General features: G+C 37.4%; 2 protein-coding genes across 6 annotated transcripts in view; one reads left to right on the top strand and one right to left on the bottom strand.

The window, feature by feature from the left end:
• The first annotated feature begins 25 nt into the window (after positions 1-25).
• Positions 26-4,025, top strand: LOC132794379 (uncharacterized). 2 transcript variants are annotated; one of them, XM_060804798.1, is made up of 7 exons: positions 26-251; positions 331-518; positions 1,437-1,601; positions 1,657-1,782; positions 1,839-2,815; positions 2,880-3,583; positions 3,638-4,025. In XM_060804798.1, exons 1-5 carry the CDS (start codon positions 68-70, stop codon positions 2,067-2,069), a joined length of 894 nt encoding a protein of 297 aa, XP_060660781.1. In that variant the 5' UTR covers positions 26-67; the 3' UTR covers positions 2,070-2,815; positions 2,880-3,583; positions 3,638-4,025. The 2 variants fall into 2 exon arrangements, with proteins under 2 accessions (XP_060660781.1, XP_060660780.1); XM_060804797.1 differs by lacking the exons at positions 26-251; positions 331-518; positions 1,437-1,601; positions 1,657-1,782 and having other exon boundaries at positions 2,395-2,815.
• A 22-nt stretch (positions 4,026-4,047) lies between these two features.
• Positions 4,048-16,156, bottom strand: part of LOC132794368 (brain-specific angiogenesis inhibitor 1-associated protein 2) — a 41,467-nt gene continuing 29,358 nt past the window's right edge. The window contains exons 3-13 of one of the 4 annotated variants that reach the window (XR_009633197.1): positions 11,461-11,536; positions 11,275-11,358; positions 11,136-11,197; positions 10,508-10,705; positions 10,382-10,447; positions 10,074-10,283; positions 8,986-9,220; positions 8,257-8,927; positions 8,044-8,198; positions 4,673-4,768; positions 4,459-4,609 (exon numbers count right to left, since the gene is read on the bottom strand). Coding sequence is in view for 3 of the 4 variants with exons in the window: in XM_060804776.1 (XP_060660759.1) it covers positions 5,614-7,111; positions 8,044-8,198; positions 8,257-8,927; positions 8,986-9,220; positions 10,074-10,283; positions 10,382-10,447; positions 10,508-10,705; positions 11,136-11,197; positions 11,275-11,358; positions 11,461-11,536 (3,255 nt within the window). In the remaining variant the exon portion in view is untranslated. Of the gene's footprint in view, positions 7,112-8,043; positions 8,199-8,256; positions 8,928-8,985; positions 9,221-10,073; positions 10,284-10,381; positions 10,448-10,507; positions 10,706-11,135; positions 11,198-11,274; positions 11,359-11,460; positions 11,537-16,156 lie in introns of all 4 variants that reach the window. The other 3 variants (XM_060804777.1, XM_060804776.1, XM_060804778.1) reach the window with 3 other exon arrangements.

Below are 16,156 nucleotides of genomic sequence, written 5' to 3'. Positions count from 1 at the left end.
AGCAATTGAAAAGTGTGGTCACATCTTATGTAGGGCAGCCGGGAAAGTAGTAAACAAGCAAAAAACAATGGCCAAAGCAGTGTTTACAAATCAAATTACTGATTACATTATTGAAAATGTTCAGGCTGCCGAGTTTATGTGGAATCACGCAAGTCCGCTATATAAATTGAAAAGTATGAAAAGTGATTTTTGGATGAAGCTAACGAAGGAAATCAACGCCAAATTCCACCCAACCGTACAGCTAAGTCAAGGTTTGGACATGCAATTAAATAATGTATCATTAGTGTTTGCATTTGTTACTGTATTTTAATTATTTGGTTCCATCAACAGGTGACATATCTCGAAAATGGAACAATCTCAAATCCTATTATACGTTTGAAAGTCAAAAAGTCATGAAAGCTAAACAATGTGAATTTGCACCTGAAACATTTGAAGTTGATTGGAAAAATAAGTCCAAAATGGATTTCCTAGCGAAGACATTATCGCCACAAATCGCGCCAAGCAAGAGAATCAGAAGAGTAAGTATTTGCTAGTTTTTGCACCACAAAAAAAATAAGTCATTTGCATTATGACTACATTAATTTCAACATTATCATCATTAATTTCATTGTACTGAATCTCAACATTAGTGCGAAAGAGACGAGCATATGCATCAAATTAATAATCGATAGAGATAGTGATGCAACACCATTCTGCTACAATTGATGTTATCGTTCTTTTTTTAATATCGATGTACGAAGGTATCGATGTTTTTAATGGCTATTAAGAAAATTTTCTTAGCTGCCTCAATAGTTAGTTGCAGCAATCGTGTAATTTGTTTATCTGCTGCTGCGAAGCTTTTGATCTTTTCTTAAAATAGTGAAAGATGAGTAGAGCTCAGCACGTCAATGGTTTAACAATTCAAGAAAAGCTGCAAATTATTACAGCTGTAAATAACAAAGTCAATAAAAATATTCTGTGTGCAAAATATGGCTGTGACAAATCAACAATTTACCGGATTATGAAGAGACAAACTGAAATTCAAAAATATTCAGAAGTATCTGAATTAAAGCGAAAACGGCAACGAAAAGGTGTCCATGACTTGGTAGAGGAAGAGCTTTATAAATGGTTCAAAGAACAGGATTCAAACAACCTTGATCAGCGTATACTTTTAGCAAAGGCAAAAGAATTTTGTGTTAAGTTCAACGATGACTACGAACCCAGTGTCAACTGGCTTTGGCGCTGGCGAAAGCGGCACAACATTAAATGCAGAAAAAGTCATAGCTCAAATGATTCCTCACTTACAGCAAATTTATCAATTTGTGACCCTCTAGCAGTTCCTCCTAATTGGGTAAATAAATTAATTGAATCCCATTGTTACTATACTAGATGCAACTAAGCGAAGACGGTATCATAACAGATCATTGCTAATATATGAATAAACTTCCCAATTTCAGGAAAGTACTACTAAACAAGACGCTGCGGATGATGAATACTTCAATAATAGCAATTTTGAGTCACAAGATGAATCCTGGTCAGGTGATACTGGAACCCAGTCGTCATTTCAAGTGCCAGAGCTTGCCATTGATGTAGAGGAAGAAAAATACAGTGAAACTTTAAAAGTAAAGGCGCAATTTAAATTATATTCAATTTGTTTAATATTCATTAAAATTACAGAGAACAGAGAGTACCCAGAAAATGGAGGATCGACATACAGCCAGTCTAGACAATGCACATTCCTCATCTCATCTACCAGTTTTTACGTCCGATGAAGAAGAACAAAAATCCAATACTAATACCTACGTAAGTTAATCAAACGTTAAAGAAATTGCAAATATTTATGAGTAGGTCTTTTGTAGAAGCGACATCGGGAAACAACAGACAGACTGGCAACGATGGTGGCAAATCTTATAGAGCATCAAAATACTTTGTTCACACAGCATCCAATTCAGCAATCGTCCCTGCAACATCCTGAAATGTACGCATTCTGGGATAGCATAATCAAAGACATACCTCCGGAAGCATTGCCGGAAATCAAATTTGAAGTAACGGCAGTATTACACTCAATTTATAAAAAATATAAAAACTAATTAGTTGATAAAATTAGCAACAAGTAAAATAGGCAGCCTGTTATCTATATATGTATGTATATAATTCGAGTCTTCCTTATTGGTATCTGCTTTAAATACGTTCGAATGGTCATATATCAGAAACAAATTAAAAATTGCAACATAAGTGCACCTAACGAAAATACCAAAATGAAAAAGCGTTTATTTTTTTCGGTATTTATATAAAACGCAAGACAGCTCACAATCAGCTGTTTTTTGTTTATATTTGCTTGGCGTGAATTGTCGTTTATTGGCTGTGGATAAATATAATTATAAATAATAAATATAAACAAATGAAAAACTCAGCATGAATTTACTAGATTTGGATGATGATTCCCTAAGTTATTTATTACATCATTTGCCCATAGAGGATCATATGAACTTTGCCAAAGTTTGTCAACGATTCCATCGCATTTGGAAGGACTACAAATGTTGGATTTACAAGCGAATGGAACTGGGAAGTACATCAGACAAGGGCTTCAAACAAGAGTTGATTTTACTGCACCATACAGCAGATCATGTGAAGAATTTAATTGTGAATCTAAATAGAAAATTCGAATGGAATAAAATATGCATGGCAAAATTTCTGAATATGCTGAAGAGAATGCATACTCTGGAGCGTCTTATACTGTGGTTAAAAGACGACGAGCCTTATGAAGTACTCGAGACTATAATTCGCACCCTTGAACACCTGCCGAACATAAAGTGCATTGCAACCTATCAAGACAGTTAGTTAAATGATTTAAGACTAATACATATATAAATAGACTAAATTGAATTTTTTGCTTACAGATGAAGTTGTGGATATTTTGTATCAGTTTGATGATTATGAGGATTTCCTGAAAGAATCCAAAATGAGTAGAAATCCAATGATTGAACCTATCTATTCCCATACCAAAATACGCCTTTTGGTATTAAACAACGCCCCCATTAAAGAAACACTTGCCGATCTCGCCCAGCACTCAAAACGCATCAAGGAACTTAGTTTTCGGATGACACAAAACGCTGAAGAATATTCTCCACTCGCTGAGTTGCCAAATCTACGTGTGCTACAGATCTTTGGGCATTATGGTGAAGATTGCCCGGACTTAATGCCTCTAGTTTCCGCTCTGTCCGCAAAGCTGTTACACCAACTATCATCACTGACGATTCATGTGCCTGGCCTGGGATACGATGAGACTGCAGAAATTATACGCATCGAGGGGTTACAAAGATTGGACTGCCATTTTAGCGAGCTTCGCTGCCTTGAATTGTTGAAGCATCTTAAAGTTATTGCATATCTTTTTATTAGAGTAGCTCATACCGAAAATATTGACAATCTAGTCTTGGCAATTATTGAAAATTGTCCAACGCTACATGTTATACAAATTGATTCGCCCAATTTAAGCCGCAGCATTATTCCAAAGGCATTGAAAGTTCTGCAAAAGCTGCGAAATTCAAAGGATCAAAGCCCACTGAGACTAATGTTCGGGAAAAACCCAGTACAACTTGATGCAGTAAGTAATTTACATTCTAAAATATTTTTCATACACTAACAATTCTCTTTGCAGGACACGAGAGAGTACTTGAGAGTTTTCTGGTAAACACAATACGTTTGACATTTCGCCAATGCTGTGAATATTTAAATTATAAGTTTGTTGAATAAAGTGTGTTAACATTTTTTTTAAAATCTCTTTCAAATTTTTTTAGACTTTCTAAAAATAGCTATTTAATATTTACTCGTTTCTTTGCGAACAAAACACTTTGTAAATGTCAGCATCTGGGAAAGCTGTATCAAGTTTAGAATCAAGTTTATCAGCAATTAAAAAAATTTATAAAGAATATCTAAATCTAATAACCAGCTAGATAAGTACACACAAGTGACGCATTCATTTAATTTATTAAACGAAAAAAACATTTTTAGTATCATTCTATAATAAATACATTTTGTTGAGTAAAGAGTTTTATTTTTCTTTAATTCTCGCTTTATTCAGCATAATAATTGAATTTACATTTTTCGATCATTAACATACATAGAGTATTAATATATATATATATTATAATTTTTAACAAACAATACAACTTAATGACTACCAAGAATCCAATTGGAACTGGTCAAGCAAGACTAGAAGTCCTTCGAATATTGTGAATCCATTGCCAGTTCCATTTAATCAGGCATAAACGAGCAGCAACTTTAGCTCTAGCTCTAATGCTAAACGCTAAGATAAGTAAAATTATAGTTAAGATTTATATAAAATGTAGATATTGTTATCATTGATATTTATTCTTTTTCTTATTCTGTTTTATATATTTTTATTTTTTTTTTTTGGGAAATGTGTCCGCTTTTGATTTTGGATGGAGCGATCATAAGAGAAAGTCCACCTTGCGCTGTCGTTGCTACTTGTTGACACTCCGATAGATCATGGGAGCAGAGCGATCGTTGGTCTTTGTGTGTCGCAACTTGATTGTGGCAAATTGTGAGGCGCTGCAATATAATGTTGGACTTGTCGAGTTGAAATCGAGAGCAGTTTACATAGTATAACCTGGAGGGTACTACTGAAAAAAGAGCGCTTACAAAGGGGGATATTGTTCAGCAATTTACATACGATTTTTGTGTTTTTTTTGTTGTTGTTTTGGGAGTCCTACGAGGGAATTACGTTTTTCAATAGCCTATGGAATAAATGCGATAAATACCGCGCTTGCTGCAAATAAGTACAAAACGTATACGTAATATTCCCATTTCTCGTATGTACGCATATGTGTGAGTGTGTGTGTGCAGTTGTGTGTTCGTGAGTGTCTTAGGACTAAAGCAAAAAAAAACAACATAACATAATGTAAAGAATAGATATGTATATAAGTTTTATATGGTATGTTTTGTGCTTAAACTAGAACTGTGCGTTGGGCAAGGCACCAAAAATGGAAGCTACTCGGCATATTTTCAATAAGTGAGCAAAAGATTGCAGTTTCCTATCATAAAAATAACTTTAAATACGAGTAATGCAAAAAACTATAGAAAAAAAATCAATGGTTTTTGAAAAATGTATCTATTCCAAATTTGGCACACTTTAGCAGACTAAACACTAAGTAATTTCGACATAACAAAAGTTGATTTAAAATATATTTACAATGCATATCGGTTCTATGATATTGCTATTTCTGAAAACTAACAAAAATTTTAAATAGTGAGACTTTTTCCATATCAGCTAAGCTGTGGTGAAATGTCCTTTTTCTGACTCTGAATTATTTTTATTTTATTTGCAAGTCTGAATATAAAAATCTCTGTCTAAAAATATTTGCTGCATTACACCGATATATACTGTAAATGTGTAAATTGTTGAAATAGCTCACTCTGTATGCTACACACTCTCCACCTGTTTTCCCTCTCCTTATCTCTCTCTCTCTCTCTTTCTCTCTCTCTGTTTTTTCTCTGCTTAATCGCCGCCACGCTCGGCGCATTTTCTTCTCCGGTAAGAAAACGGCGAAACCACATTGCTCACAACCCACTTCCCTGTCGCTGTTCCCTATGCTCTGTCGCCAAGCCTTTGGCTCACTTCAGCTTGGCACTGGCGTTCTTCTGCCCCGCCATGCCATGCTGCTCCTGATCCCAGAAATCATACCAAGGACCATAGCTTTTGTTGCCCACATGCGCCTTCAGATTGCGCTCCAGCGTGGCGCTGCTGTTGCTGATGTTGTTGTGATTGCTGCTGTTGCCGTTGTTATTGCTGCTCGCTGACGACTTAAGGAGTCGAGTGCGTGGCAGGATGGTCGCTGTGGGTGCTCCAGAATTACCCGTCGAATTGCGAGTCAGCGTATTCTCCTGCTCCTTGGCATTTGACTTTTTCAGCGTATTCGTTGCTGTCGTCGATGTGGACGAGCGAAACGTATGAAATTCCATTTGCTGCTGCTGTTGCTGTTGATGATGCTGGCGTCTCAGTTTGTCGTCCTTGCGCACCAGATGATCGTTGATAACAATGCAATCGTAGGGATCAGAGCTGGTTGACTTCAGTTCCGCCTCGGACTCATCCTCGCTGGTGTAATACTGCTTGAGTATATCCTTGCGCTTGAGCGTCTTCATCACCAGTCCATGATTGCCACCATTTGGATTGCCCGGATTGCCGTTGCCATCGTGTTGCATGTCATCAAAGAAGTTGTTCACATCGCTCAGCTTCAAGGTGCCATGTTCATCGCTCTCGCCTTCGTCTGTGGAGTGTGGAAACTGTTGTTGTTGCTGCTGTTGCAGCGATGGCTTCGATCTGCTGAGCGTTTGCGATTTGTGATGTGGCGTCGATGATGCCATCGATGCTGAGCCCGAGCCCTGCTTGTCCAGCTTGCGATGCACATACTCCGACTGCTGTTGCTGGTGCTGACTGCGACGCAACGTGCTCAGACGTTCGCTCTCCGACGGCTCCTCAATGTCAATCTCAATGGTCTTCATGATCTTCATGCGCGACTTGGGCGTGTAACCGCTGCTCCTCTGCTGCTGCTGCTGTTGCTGTTGCTGGTGCTGCTGCTGCTGTGGTGGCATTGCTGGACTAATGCCATAGATATTCTCATCGTCATCGCCATAGATCTCGGTGCTTGTAATGCTGTCCTTGCGTCCACGTCCCTGTTTCTCCTGCGACGAGCTGGAGTTGTTTGATTTAGTCAAAGTTCCATTGCCATTCCCATTCCCATTGCCGTTGCTGTGGCGATCGCGATCCTCATCCGAGCGTGGCTCGTCACGCATCTCCTCGAGATTGGGTGCCGCGACCAGATCGCGATGCTGCCACAACGACATGCCCGCTAGAATATCCTCGCTGCGTCCGCCGCCAAATTTCCAAAACGATTTCGTGCGCTTCAATCCCGCACTAGAGGCCTGCAGTATCTCATCATCGGAGGCAATCAAATCGTAGCGCATTTTGCCGCCCATGCCGCCGCTCTGACGGCTCAGGCGATGCAGACTCTTGTCGTCAATCTGGCTGTCGACGCTGTTGCGGAAATTGCGACTCAGCGTCCAGGATGCCACATCGCGTGGCACAGTATGTGTGTTCGTATCAGCACGACGTCTTAAGGTTTTATTTTATATTTTGGTGGGTGGATTGTTTGGTTGGTGTTTTGGTGTGGTTGGTTTTGTGGTGCGGTGAGCGGTGGTTAGCACAAAGTATGCAACGATGATGGAGGGCAACAAAGAGCGTATATATATAGGCAAATATATATATATATAATGATGGTAAACATGAAATCATAAGAACAATAAAAAGAAACGCAAAAAGCAAATAAATCAAACATTTGATCAATTCAAAATAGGTTCAAGCAGGGCGATTACGATTTCGATTGGATTATGATGGATTTTTTTTATGACGGTCGCGAATTAGTGACAATTTAAAGCGATGCGAAAACGAGGTGCAAGTTGCTAAAATTGTCTTGACTATAGCTTTCAATTTGCTGCTGTTGTTGTTGTACATAGTTAGTGAAAATCAGAGTATTCTATAAAATTTCACCGGATATTAATTAGTCGAGCAATAAGGAAAGCATTTGCTGGCGTAATTGCATTGTAATTGATATTAATTTATTATGTAATATATATTTATAATATAATAGAAGTTCTCACAGAAGTTCTTCATCAATGGCAAAGGCCGAAGTTCTTTCGAAGTTTAAATATTTAGGCGCAACTTTAAGTATGAATGAATATTGCGCTCAACATGGCACATATTATATAAACCGGCAGAATGCATCAGCAACTATAGTATTTTTTCATCATATAACTTTCATTTTCTTTTTAAGAAAACTAACTTGGTACTACATAATAAAAATTCTAAGATAGCTATGGATTTAATGGTAAAGTTAGCTAGCGCACTAAGTTCTTCAGACTAATGAAGTTTATTTAATTTCTACAACAACTTAGGCCAAGTAATTTGATAAACGAAACATTTGTTGCTCTACAAAAGCTACTACAACAACAACGACAGCAATTGGAATGAATTTCTGGCTTACATACCGTATGGGCACACGTTGTGTGGCTGGCTCCTCGTCGGAGTAATCAACCTCCGGCTGTGGCGGTGGCTCGTTGGCGAATCCGCTATCGTTGCTGCTGTGCAGCGAAGTCTTGGCCGCCGCCGCCGACTTGCCGGACGACTGTGTGGTCATGGAGCTCTGGAAGATGACAAGTCGAGTCAGTCGGTGAGTAGAAAGAGAGTTAATCTTAACTCACCTGTGCGCCATTGAGCAGCTTCTGCTTGCGCCGCTCGACGGCAGCGGGCACACCGTTTGTGGCACAGAAGCTCTGCGAGCTGTTCAGCATGCGGGCACTCTGGCTTTGGTTCTGGCCCTGGCCATTGGGCACGGGTGCAGGCAGCGTTGGTGGCGGACCGGGACGTGGATTGGCCGCCGAGCCGGAGCGATATTTCTTCTGCTGCTTGATGGTGTCGCCGAACATGCGAGTCGGCGACGATTCCTCAGCACTGTGATTGCGACGACGTCGATAGGTGGCATCGCTGTCCATCAACTCCAGCTGTGCCTCGTACTGTTGCTGCTGCTGTTCGTGATAGCTGCGCAAGCCGCCAGCTCCAGTTCCGTTTCCATTGCGCTCATAGCTCATGTGCATGTTCTCGTAACGACGACCGCCAGATGGCGCCAGCTCCACACTCTCGGCATTGGTGTAAGCGACCGGGAACCAGCCAAAGTGCTGTGTACGCAAGTTCTCACCAAACTGCCAGCCCTTGGCCTTGGCGCCCACCAGCGCAATGCGATCTCCCTCTTCGAACGACAACTGATTCTCTCCCGATGGCATATATGCATAAAGTGCCTTGGCCAGCGGCCGCTGATCTCCGCGCTCCAGCTCGCCATGTGGCAGCTGCTCCTCAATGATCTTGTGTTTATTGCCTGCAGAAAAATATGTACTTAATGATTATTTCTTGAAGTGTGTTAAAGTAAATCTCACTTGTCAGCGGTGTCGCACCAACCAGCGCCAAGTTAAAGTCAGACTTGGCACGTGGCAGCGAGTTCTGTGCATAGTGTGTCGATCCGGAGCCAGCTGTGCCCACCAGGCTCTCGCGTTCGTGGAGTGTGCGCATGTCGCCGTAGGGCGCGTCGATGCTGCGCGATTTCTTCAACTGGGCGCCATGACCATGTCCACTTTGCTGCAGCTGCTCATCATCAGCGTCCTTGATGCGCTCCTAGAAAGTTGAGAGAGTTTTAGAGATTAGCAAGAATTAAAGATAGGTGAAGTACAATCAAGAAAAGCTTATGTTAGTAAATGCTTTTATGATTTAAAATGATAACAACTAAACTTCAGTCAAGCGTGCTCGACTGTGAAGTACCCACTACCCATTTTTAATAAAAGAAAAACAGTGCTGTACTTCCCTTAATATATAAAAATTAATATACTATCGAGATGCCATAAGATTTAAAATGCAGAAAATACACCAGATTCTCAAACAACAAACTTATATGATGTTTATCCAACCGCAACAAAATTTGCAGGAATCTTAATCTTTTATATATTTTCAGAGATTTAGGTGTTCATATGCACAGTCAGACTGTAGTAGCTGATTAAAAATATATTTTTTTTATGGGGTAGGAGTATTCATATACATACATAAACTTCTCACTCGGCACAAATTTAAAATATATTAATTAATATACTGAAAACTACTAAAATATACCAAAAGCTATATTTGGTATATCTCTTAATACACCTACAACTACTACTACTAGATTGAATACTTCAGACTCTCAGCCAACTCTGTTTCCCCATGAGTCGCAGGTATAAAAGGTATCCATAACTTGAATACAAGTTCATATTCCCCATAAGCTGCCGATTTTTTCGCGTTTCCCACAATTATTGCTCTTGGTTTTGCAGCTCTTATCCGAAATCGATTTTAGTCGAGTTTCAGGAACTTTTAAAGGTAGTTTTTTATTCTTGTTCTTGTCTGATCTTCGAGTGTAGTTAAGAGAGTTGTTAGAGTTGGATTCATTTTTTGGGGAGGAGGTGAAAGAGGAGGAGTAGGAGGAGCAAGCATAACTCACCAGACGACGTGTGTTGCTGTTGCTGCTGCTGTAGCCGCTTTCGTATGCGGCCGGCGGTATAATCTCACGAGAAGCGGCAATTTCTTGCCAATTTTCGAAATTATTATCAATTACTGTTTTGCCGGTGGTATGGTAGGCCATCCAGTGCTTGGCTATCGAACATTGGCGCTCCAGCACGAAACCGTAACGACGTCGCTCCTGTGTCATGGCCTGTGCAGAACGCGGGAAATACCGGAAATTTGTTGAATTTTAATCTCTTATTCTGAATTCTGAGAAGTTCAAACGAAAGACTTAGGCAACGAACTTACGTTCTTGTAACTTTGATCACAGAACACATCGAGCTTTTTCTTCTGATCCTCCAGCACTTGCAAACTCTGCAATGATCATACAATATGATTTATATTTCGACATCTTAATTGAGTGCGAGAACTTACTTTCAGCTCCTTTTCGGTATTTTCGGGCGTGGCCTTTTTCTTGCGCTGCTTCTTCATTGTGGAGACGGCCTTCTGGTAGCTCTCCATGCGCACTTTGTGCTGCTGCATGAACTTTTTCTGCTCATGCTGCACCACTTTTGTGTCCTTCTCCAAGTTTGTCTCCAATGGCACCAACAGATCCACATAGAAGGCTTTCAGCTGTTGACAAAGAAAGTAGAGCAACAAAATAATTAGAATATAATGTCGCAAAATTTGTAGGCAATCTTTCGTTGTATATAATTATTTTATTTAAAAAAAAACATTTTAATCATTTTTATGAAAATATTTTTTATGAAAATAATTTTAAAAATAAAAATTTTAAAATTCTGTTGGTAGTTTACATTTTTTGTGTATTGTTAAAACAACAACAGAACAATGTTATCATTTATCGTATTAATTACACAATACTGGGCATTTAAATTCCTTAAAAATCAGGTCAGTTCCCGAACTGTTTGTATATTATTACATTTTTTCTATTTCTATTTTTAAAAGTAATGAAATTGAAATTTGTTTTTTCTTCTTAGAAATAATTTTAAAAAAATGTTTAATAGTTGTAATTTTAAATTTCTAGCCTCTGACATTTACTCACAATATTCATCTGTTGATCCTGAATCTCCTTGTTCACATTCACAACGCTCATTAAAGCTGAACCTGCAAAGATATAGAATCCAATGTTTGATCTCGTGAACTCTATCTCACTCTCTTTCGCTCCTTTGCTGGTGTCTTACCAATATCGCCCGTTCCGCTTTGTTGCGCGTTCATCGCAATCTTGGCCAATGCTTCATTGAATAGACGCGAGGCAGTTGCGGCACCTGTTGCATGAAATGCATTACAAATTAGTTAACTGTATGCGCAGTTAAGCATAGTATAGTAAAATACTATATATAGCCTATGAGTGAGTATATGATGCTTACCATGCAATGCTTTTAGGTAACTTTTGCCCGCCGCAATTAGCTGTCTCGCACCTGGATTGAATCTATCGAGTATGTTCTGCAATTGAATAATACAAGAATTGCATTAGTATTACAATAATTTATATAATTACTCTTTCTTATATGACAATTAGTCATTATTTATGAGCTGCCTGGAACGCCAGAGCATTTAGCTCGACTATATTAATTTGTTTTTCAACTTTTTTGCTTTTCTCAATTTCATTATAATGCCGTCCGTCTGTCGTAATGCCTTTTCCACGATTTCTGCTGCAGGTTGTAAAAGTTTTGTTGTATAAGTCAAAGCTAAAGCCAAAGCATATTGTTGTGGTCGACATCGACATCAGCATCGACATCGACATCAACGTCGACATCATTAGTTCCGCGTAAGACGGCCATTAGAGATCTACAGAGAGTCGGCTTACAACAGATCGTAATGCTAACTGCATCTGTACATTTCCTCGGGGCCTCAGCAACAGTTGGTGAATGGAATAGTTGGACCTGCTCCTATGCAGATTACTGCAGACGGTCACCTAACGAGCCCCCGACTGATAATCTCATAAAGAAAGAGAGAGTGCAAGTGTGTTTGATAATCCCCATAAGTCGACAGATTACCATCAACTCATCGAAATATTATTTGTAAAAAAAAACTTAGCAGTTTACTAATCAAGCATAGAAAACCAGTTGATATTCAATCGTAATATCAACAATCAAAGCTTTGATTTGTGACAACATATATAAAACAAAATTAAAAATTTAATGTTATTTAAATTATCAGTTTAACTGAAAAGTTTAAGATTTTAAATAAAAATAAAATATGAATGACCAATATTATTTATCAAAAATAATTAATCAATGATTTGTCATATATGTATATGTGCATTAAAATTGCATAACTCAATATTATCTATTGATGAAATTGGCAATGCTGCAGAACTAGCCCGGAGTATATATTTGTTGAAAACCAAGCTGCAATAAGATCAATACACTCTGATGTGGTCAAGACCATGGTTGTCCTGAAGAGTAGAAGAGCAATAAAGTCGCTGAATGCATCTGCGGACAACCGTATCTATTCCAAGCCAACAGGGAATCGATGGGAATGAGATCGCAAACACCCTTGCCAAAGAGGGGGTGGGGCTCAATATCAGCAGCATGCAAAATGTTCCGGTATCCCTGAGATCTCTTGGCAGAGAAATTGAAGAACACATTAAGCTCTGGTGGAACTCTAACTCATGTAAAACTGCAAGGCTGTGTGCTTAAATGAACAACAACTTAACCAAGTACGTTGCAGCTTTCAATTAAAGACTGCAGGCTAATGCTCGGCATTTTAACTAGTCACTGTTTGACATAGCTGTTCATGCGTTAAGGCTGGGCATCACGAACAGTGATCAGTGCAGGAAATATAACGAGTCCGGAGTCAAGGAAACACTGAAGCATCTCCACTGTGTTATCCTAACTTCGGCTAAAATAGTTTAAATTGCTGTGTCTAAACGATATTCGTGACGTTTCACCCAGGATGTTATTGGCTTTTGTCCAAATACATCCATACTGTGCTGCTTCTAAGACGAATCCAACTTATACCCATACAGCTACGGACATCCACTGGTCTGTGCTCCGCCCATCCAAAACCTAAACCTAATATTATCTAAACTATTTCGCATTAATTACAAGGGATTAAAGCAAGCCAATTACGAAACATTGGAATTGATAGCCTCGGAGGTCCATTTACCTTTCGTCTAATAATTTTGACTTAAGATGAAATTTTAAAATTTTCTCAGCAGAATTGAATAATTGAATATAATAATACAATTTTAATTTGACAGCTAATCATTAGTCAAAAGAATCCTCAGAGTTAGTTTTGGGGAAATAACTTAAGAGCTTATGTAAATTTAAGTACGAAAATTATGTAGACAAGAATGTCTTATTCAATTATTGAAAGATTTTATGACGCAACTTTAATTTAAACTAAAGATTATTATAGTTTCAATACTTAGATCACTCTTTCAGTATTTATATTTTCTTTATGTATTATTTAAATGCTTAAATAATTTCAAAGATTAAATAACACAATGAAATTTTAATTTATGAATGTTCATGCGTGTAAATAATGTGCAAAGAATTCCCATACAGGAAGCAGTATTAAAACATACTATAATTATCATATAAGTTTTTTAAAAGAATTTATCTAGCAATTAATGAAAAGCTAAGTAGCATATAAAATGATGAAGATGAAGAAAAATACTATTCAATTATTGAGGTATTATTATAATGTATTAAATAATGGTTTGTCTACAGACAACACACTCAAAGTATTTATTAATTCATTACTCGATAACTAAAAGCTTTTTTCTAGCCGCTTCCTAAGCGATTAATCTTTGCATGAATCATGAGATCAATTGACAGAGGCCTTTAAAAATGTTAAATAAGATGAAAATGCAATTAATAAGCTGTTAAGCAGTTAAATGTTAATGGATTGAGTACGAGTACTTAACAACTCATACTCATAGGACAAAACATTGTTATTCATGAGATTCACGAAATGCATTTGAATACAATGCGATATGTGAGAAGGCGATGACGATGTCTATGACATCAACCTGGGCTAAGTGCTCTTAGACATGTTACCCAAAACAACAACAATAAATACATAAACTAAATGGACAAACACACACACATATTTTTAGTGGATCCTGGGCGTGGTCTTGTGGTTCATAAAGAGACAATGCCGACAACGCATTTGAATGGTGTAAATGACTCACAAAGCATTTGATTGTCTTGTCTTGGACCATTCCTAGGCCAAGCACTTTTCTTGGACCTGTTTGAGCATAATTAATTACAATGCGCTTGATTATTGAACAAATAGTTTTGGCTTTAAATCATTTCCGCACTTGACACACAAAAGCGCAGCACTCATAACTTTGAATACAATCAGCATGGGTACTCGCTCATTTGGGCCCCAAAACAAACAACAATTAGCAACAAACTGTCAAAAATTTAGCAGCAATAACAAAGAAAGATTTATGTCAAAAAAAATAACAATTTCAGTTGCTGTGCACCACAACTTTTAAGTACAATGGATAATTCTTGACTTGTGTTGACAAACATTAAGACGATTTTGTTGTGCAATATATTTTGTGCGATATATATAATTATTTTTGTTATGGTGTAGTAAACTTTTAAGAGAAAAAAAAAAATAAAAATAATACATAAACATGTGCAACTTTGTCATATACAAAAAGAATTTATCGTGTGCTAAGTCTAAACCATCAAAATTTTGAAACAGAGTTCATAAAACATAATTTGCTAATATAAATAAAAGACTATATAATAACTAATTTGATTGAAGTCCAAATTCAATTATTTGTTTTTTCCTTTAAGCAAATTTTTTTGTAATAAAAATCGTATTATTTTTAAATCTTATTATTTGCCTCAAAGTGAATGTAAAGAAGTCGTTTGATTAATAGTAATTTACAAAATAAGTTGTATCTGTATATTTTGCAAGTAAAACTTACATTTAAAAATCTCTTTAATTTACTTCTATACTTAAACTTTCAACTTGAGATATATAATTTAACTTAAAGATATATAATTTAACTTTAGCTATAACTCGAAGTTTCTGCTAGTCTTTCTTCATTATATTTAACCTTTTTTTATCTAAGTTTTTCAAATATAATAGAAAAAACTAAGAAAGTCGTTTGACTATATCATACATATATCATTTACTTAAGCTTATTATATTCAAAATTGTGTTGACTATTCGGCAAAACTTGTTTGTTCTTGCTTTAATTTTTATTTGCCTAACAATTTTATTGGCTGCAAATGCGGCATCGGAGCGTGGGAATGAATGCACTCACAATTCACTCAATGGAAAGACGAAAAATAAATAAATAAAAATAAAAACAAACACACTTTGTCAAGGTCACAAGTTGTGCTATGCGATGCCCCATCGAGCGATTCGTTGAGTTCAGCTGAGTGTTTGCTTTAATGATTTATTTTAAGAGCGGTCTTATCGCTAGGTTGGGCCCAAGATATACGAGACTACGAATGCCATTAAAACGCTTAATTTACATTCGACTGTGATTGTTTAATTAGTTTCAATGTGTGCGAGTGCTAGAGTGAGTGTGAGTGCTAGAGTGAGTGTAAGTGCGAGTGCATGACAAGTGCACCAACCCTGACATACGGTTTAACTCTGAGCAACTGTTTATTTGTATCTCTGAGATACATTTTATGCCCACCTTCAAGTCGGGCGCACGGAATTCATTAGGCTATCAATGTTACAAGCACTATTTTGTAGTGAACACTATTTGTGGTTTATGGTAATTGGCTGTGATCGGTTAGCCCAGTGGGTTGGCTTCAAAATATCACCTTGGAGGTGGGCTTAGTTCAAGGCAGTTGAATTATATTATAACCTTGTCAAATGAAAATATTTACAACTGTATGTTACAATAAATAACAGTTTGTTTCTATTTGTTCAGTAGCTTTGCACTATATTTGATTCTAAGTATTTGTGAGATTTATATTATTATATAATTATTTTTTCAATAAGTTTAGCAACCACACAGAATGAAAAATAAGGATTGAAAAGTAGATTGTAAATCTTGAGTTCAAATCTGTACGATCTTGAAAAAAAATTTAGAAATTTTAAAGTTCAAAAAATCTTTGCATTTTAGTATTAAGAACA

The sequence above is a fragment of the Drosophila nasuta genome, chromosome 3 (assembly GCF_023558535.2).
Source record: "Drosophila nasuta strain 15112-1781.00 chromosome 3, ASM2355853v1, whole genome shotgun sequence".
NCBI lineage: Eukaryota > Metazoa > Arthropoda > Insecta > Diptera > Drosophilidae > Drosophila > Drosophila nasuta.
The sequence above is the reverse complement of the archived record's forward strand: the minus strand, read 5'-3'. Positions and strand labels throughout refer to the sequence as shown.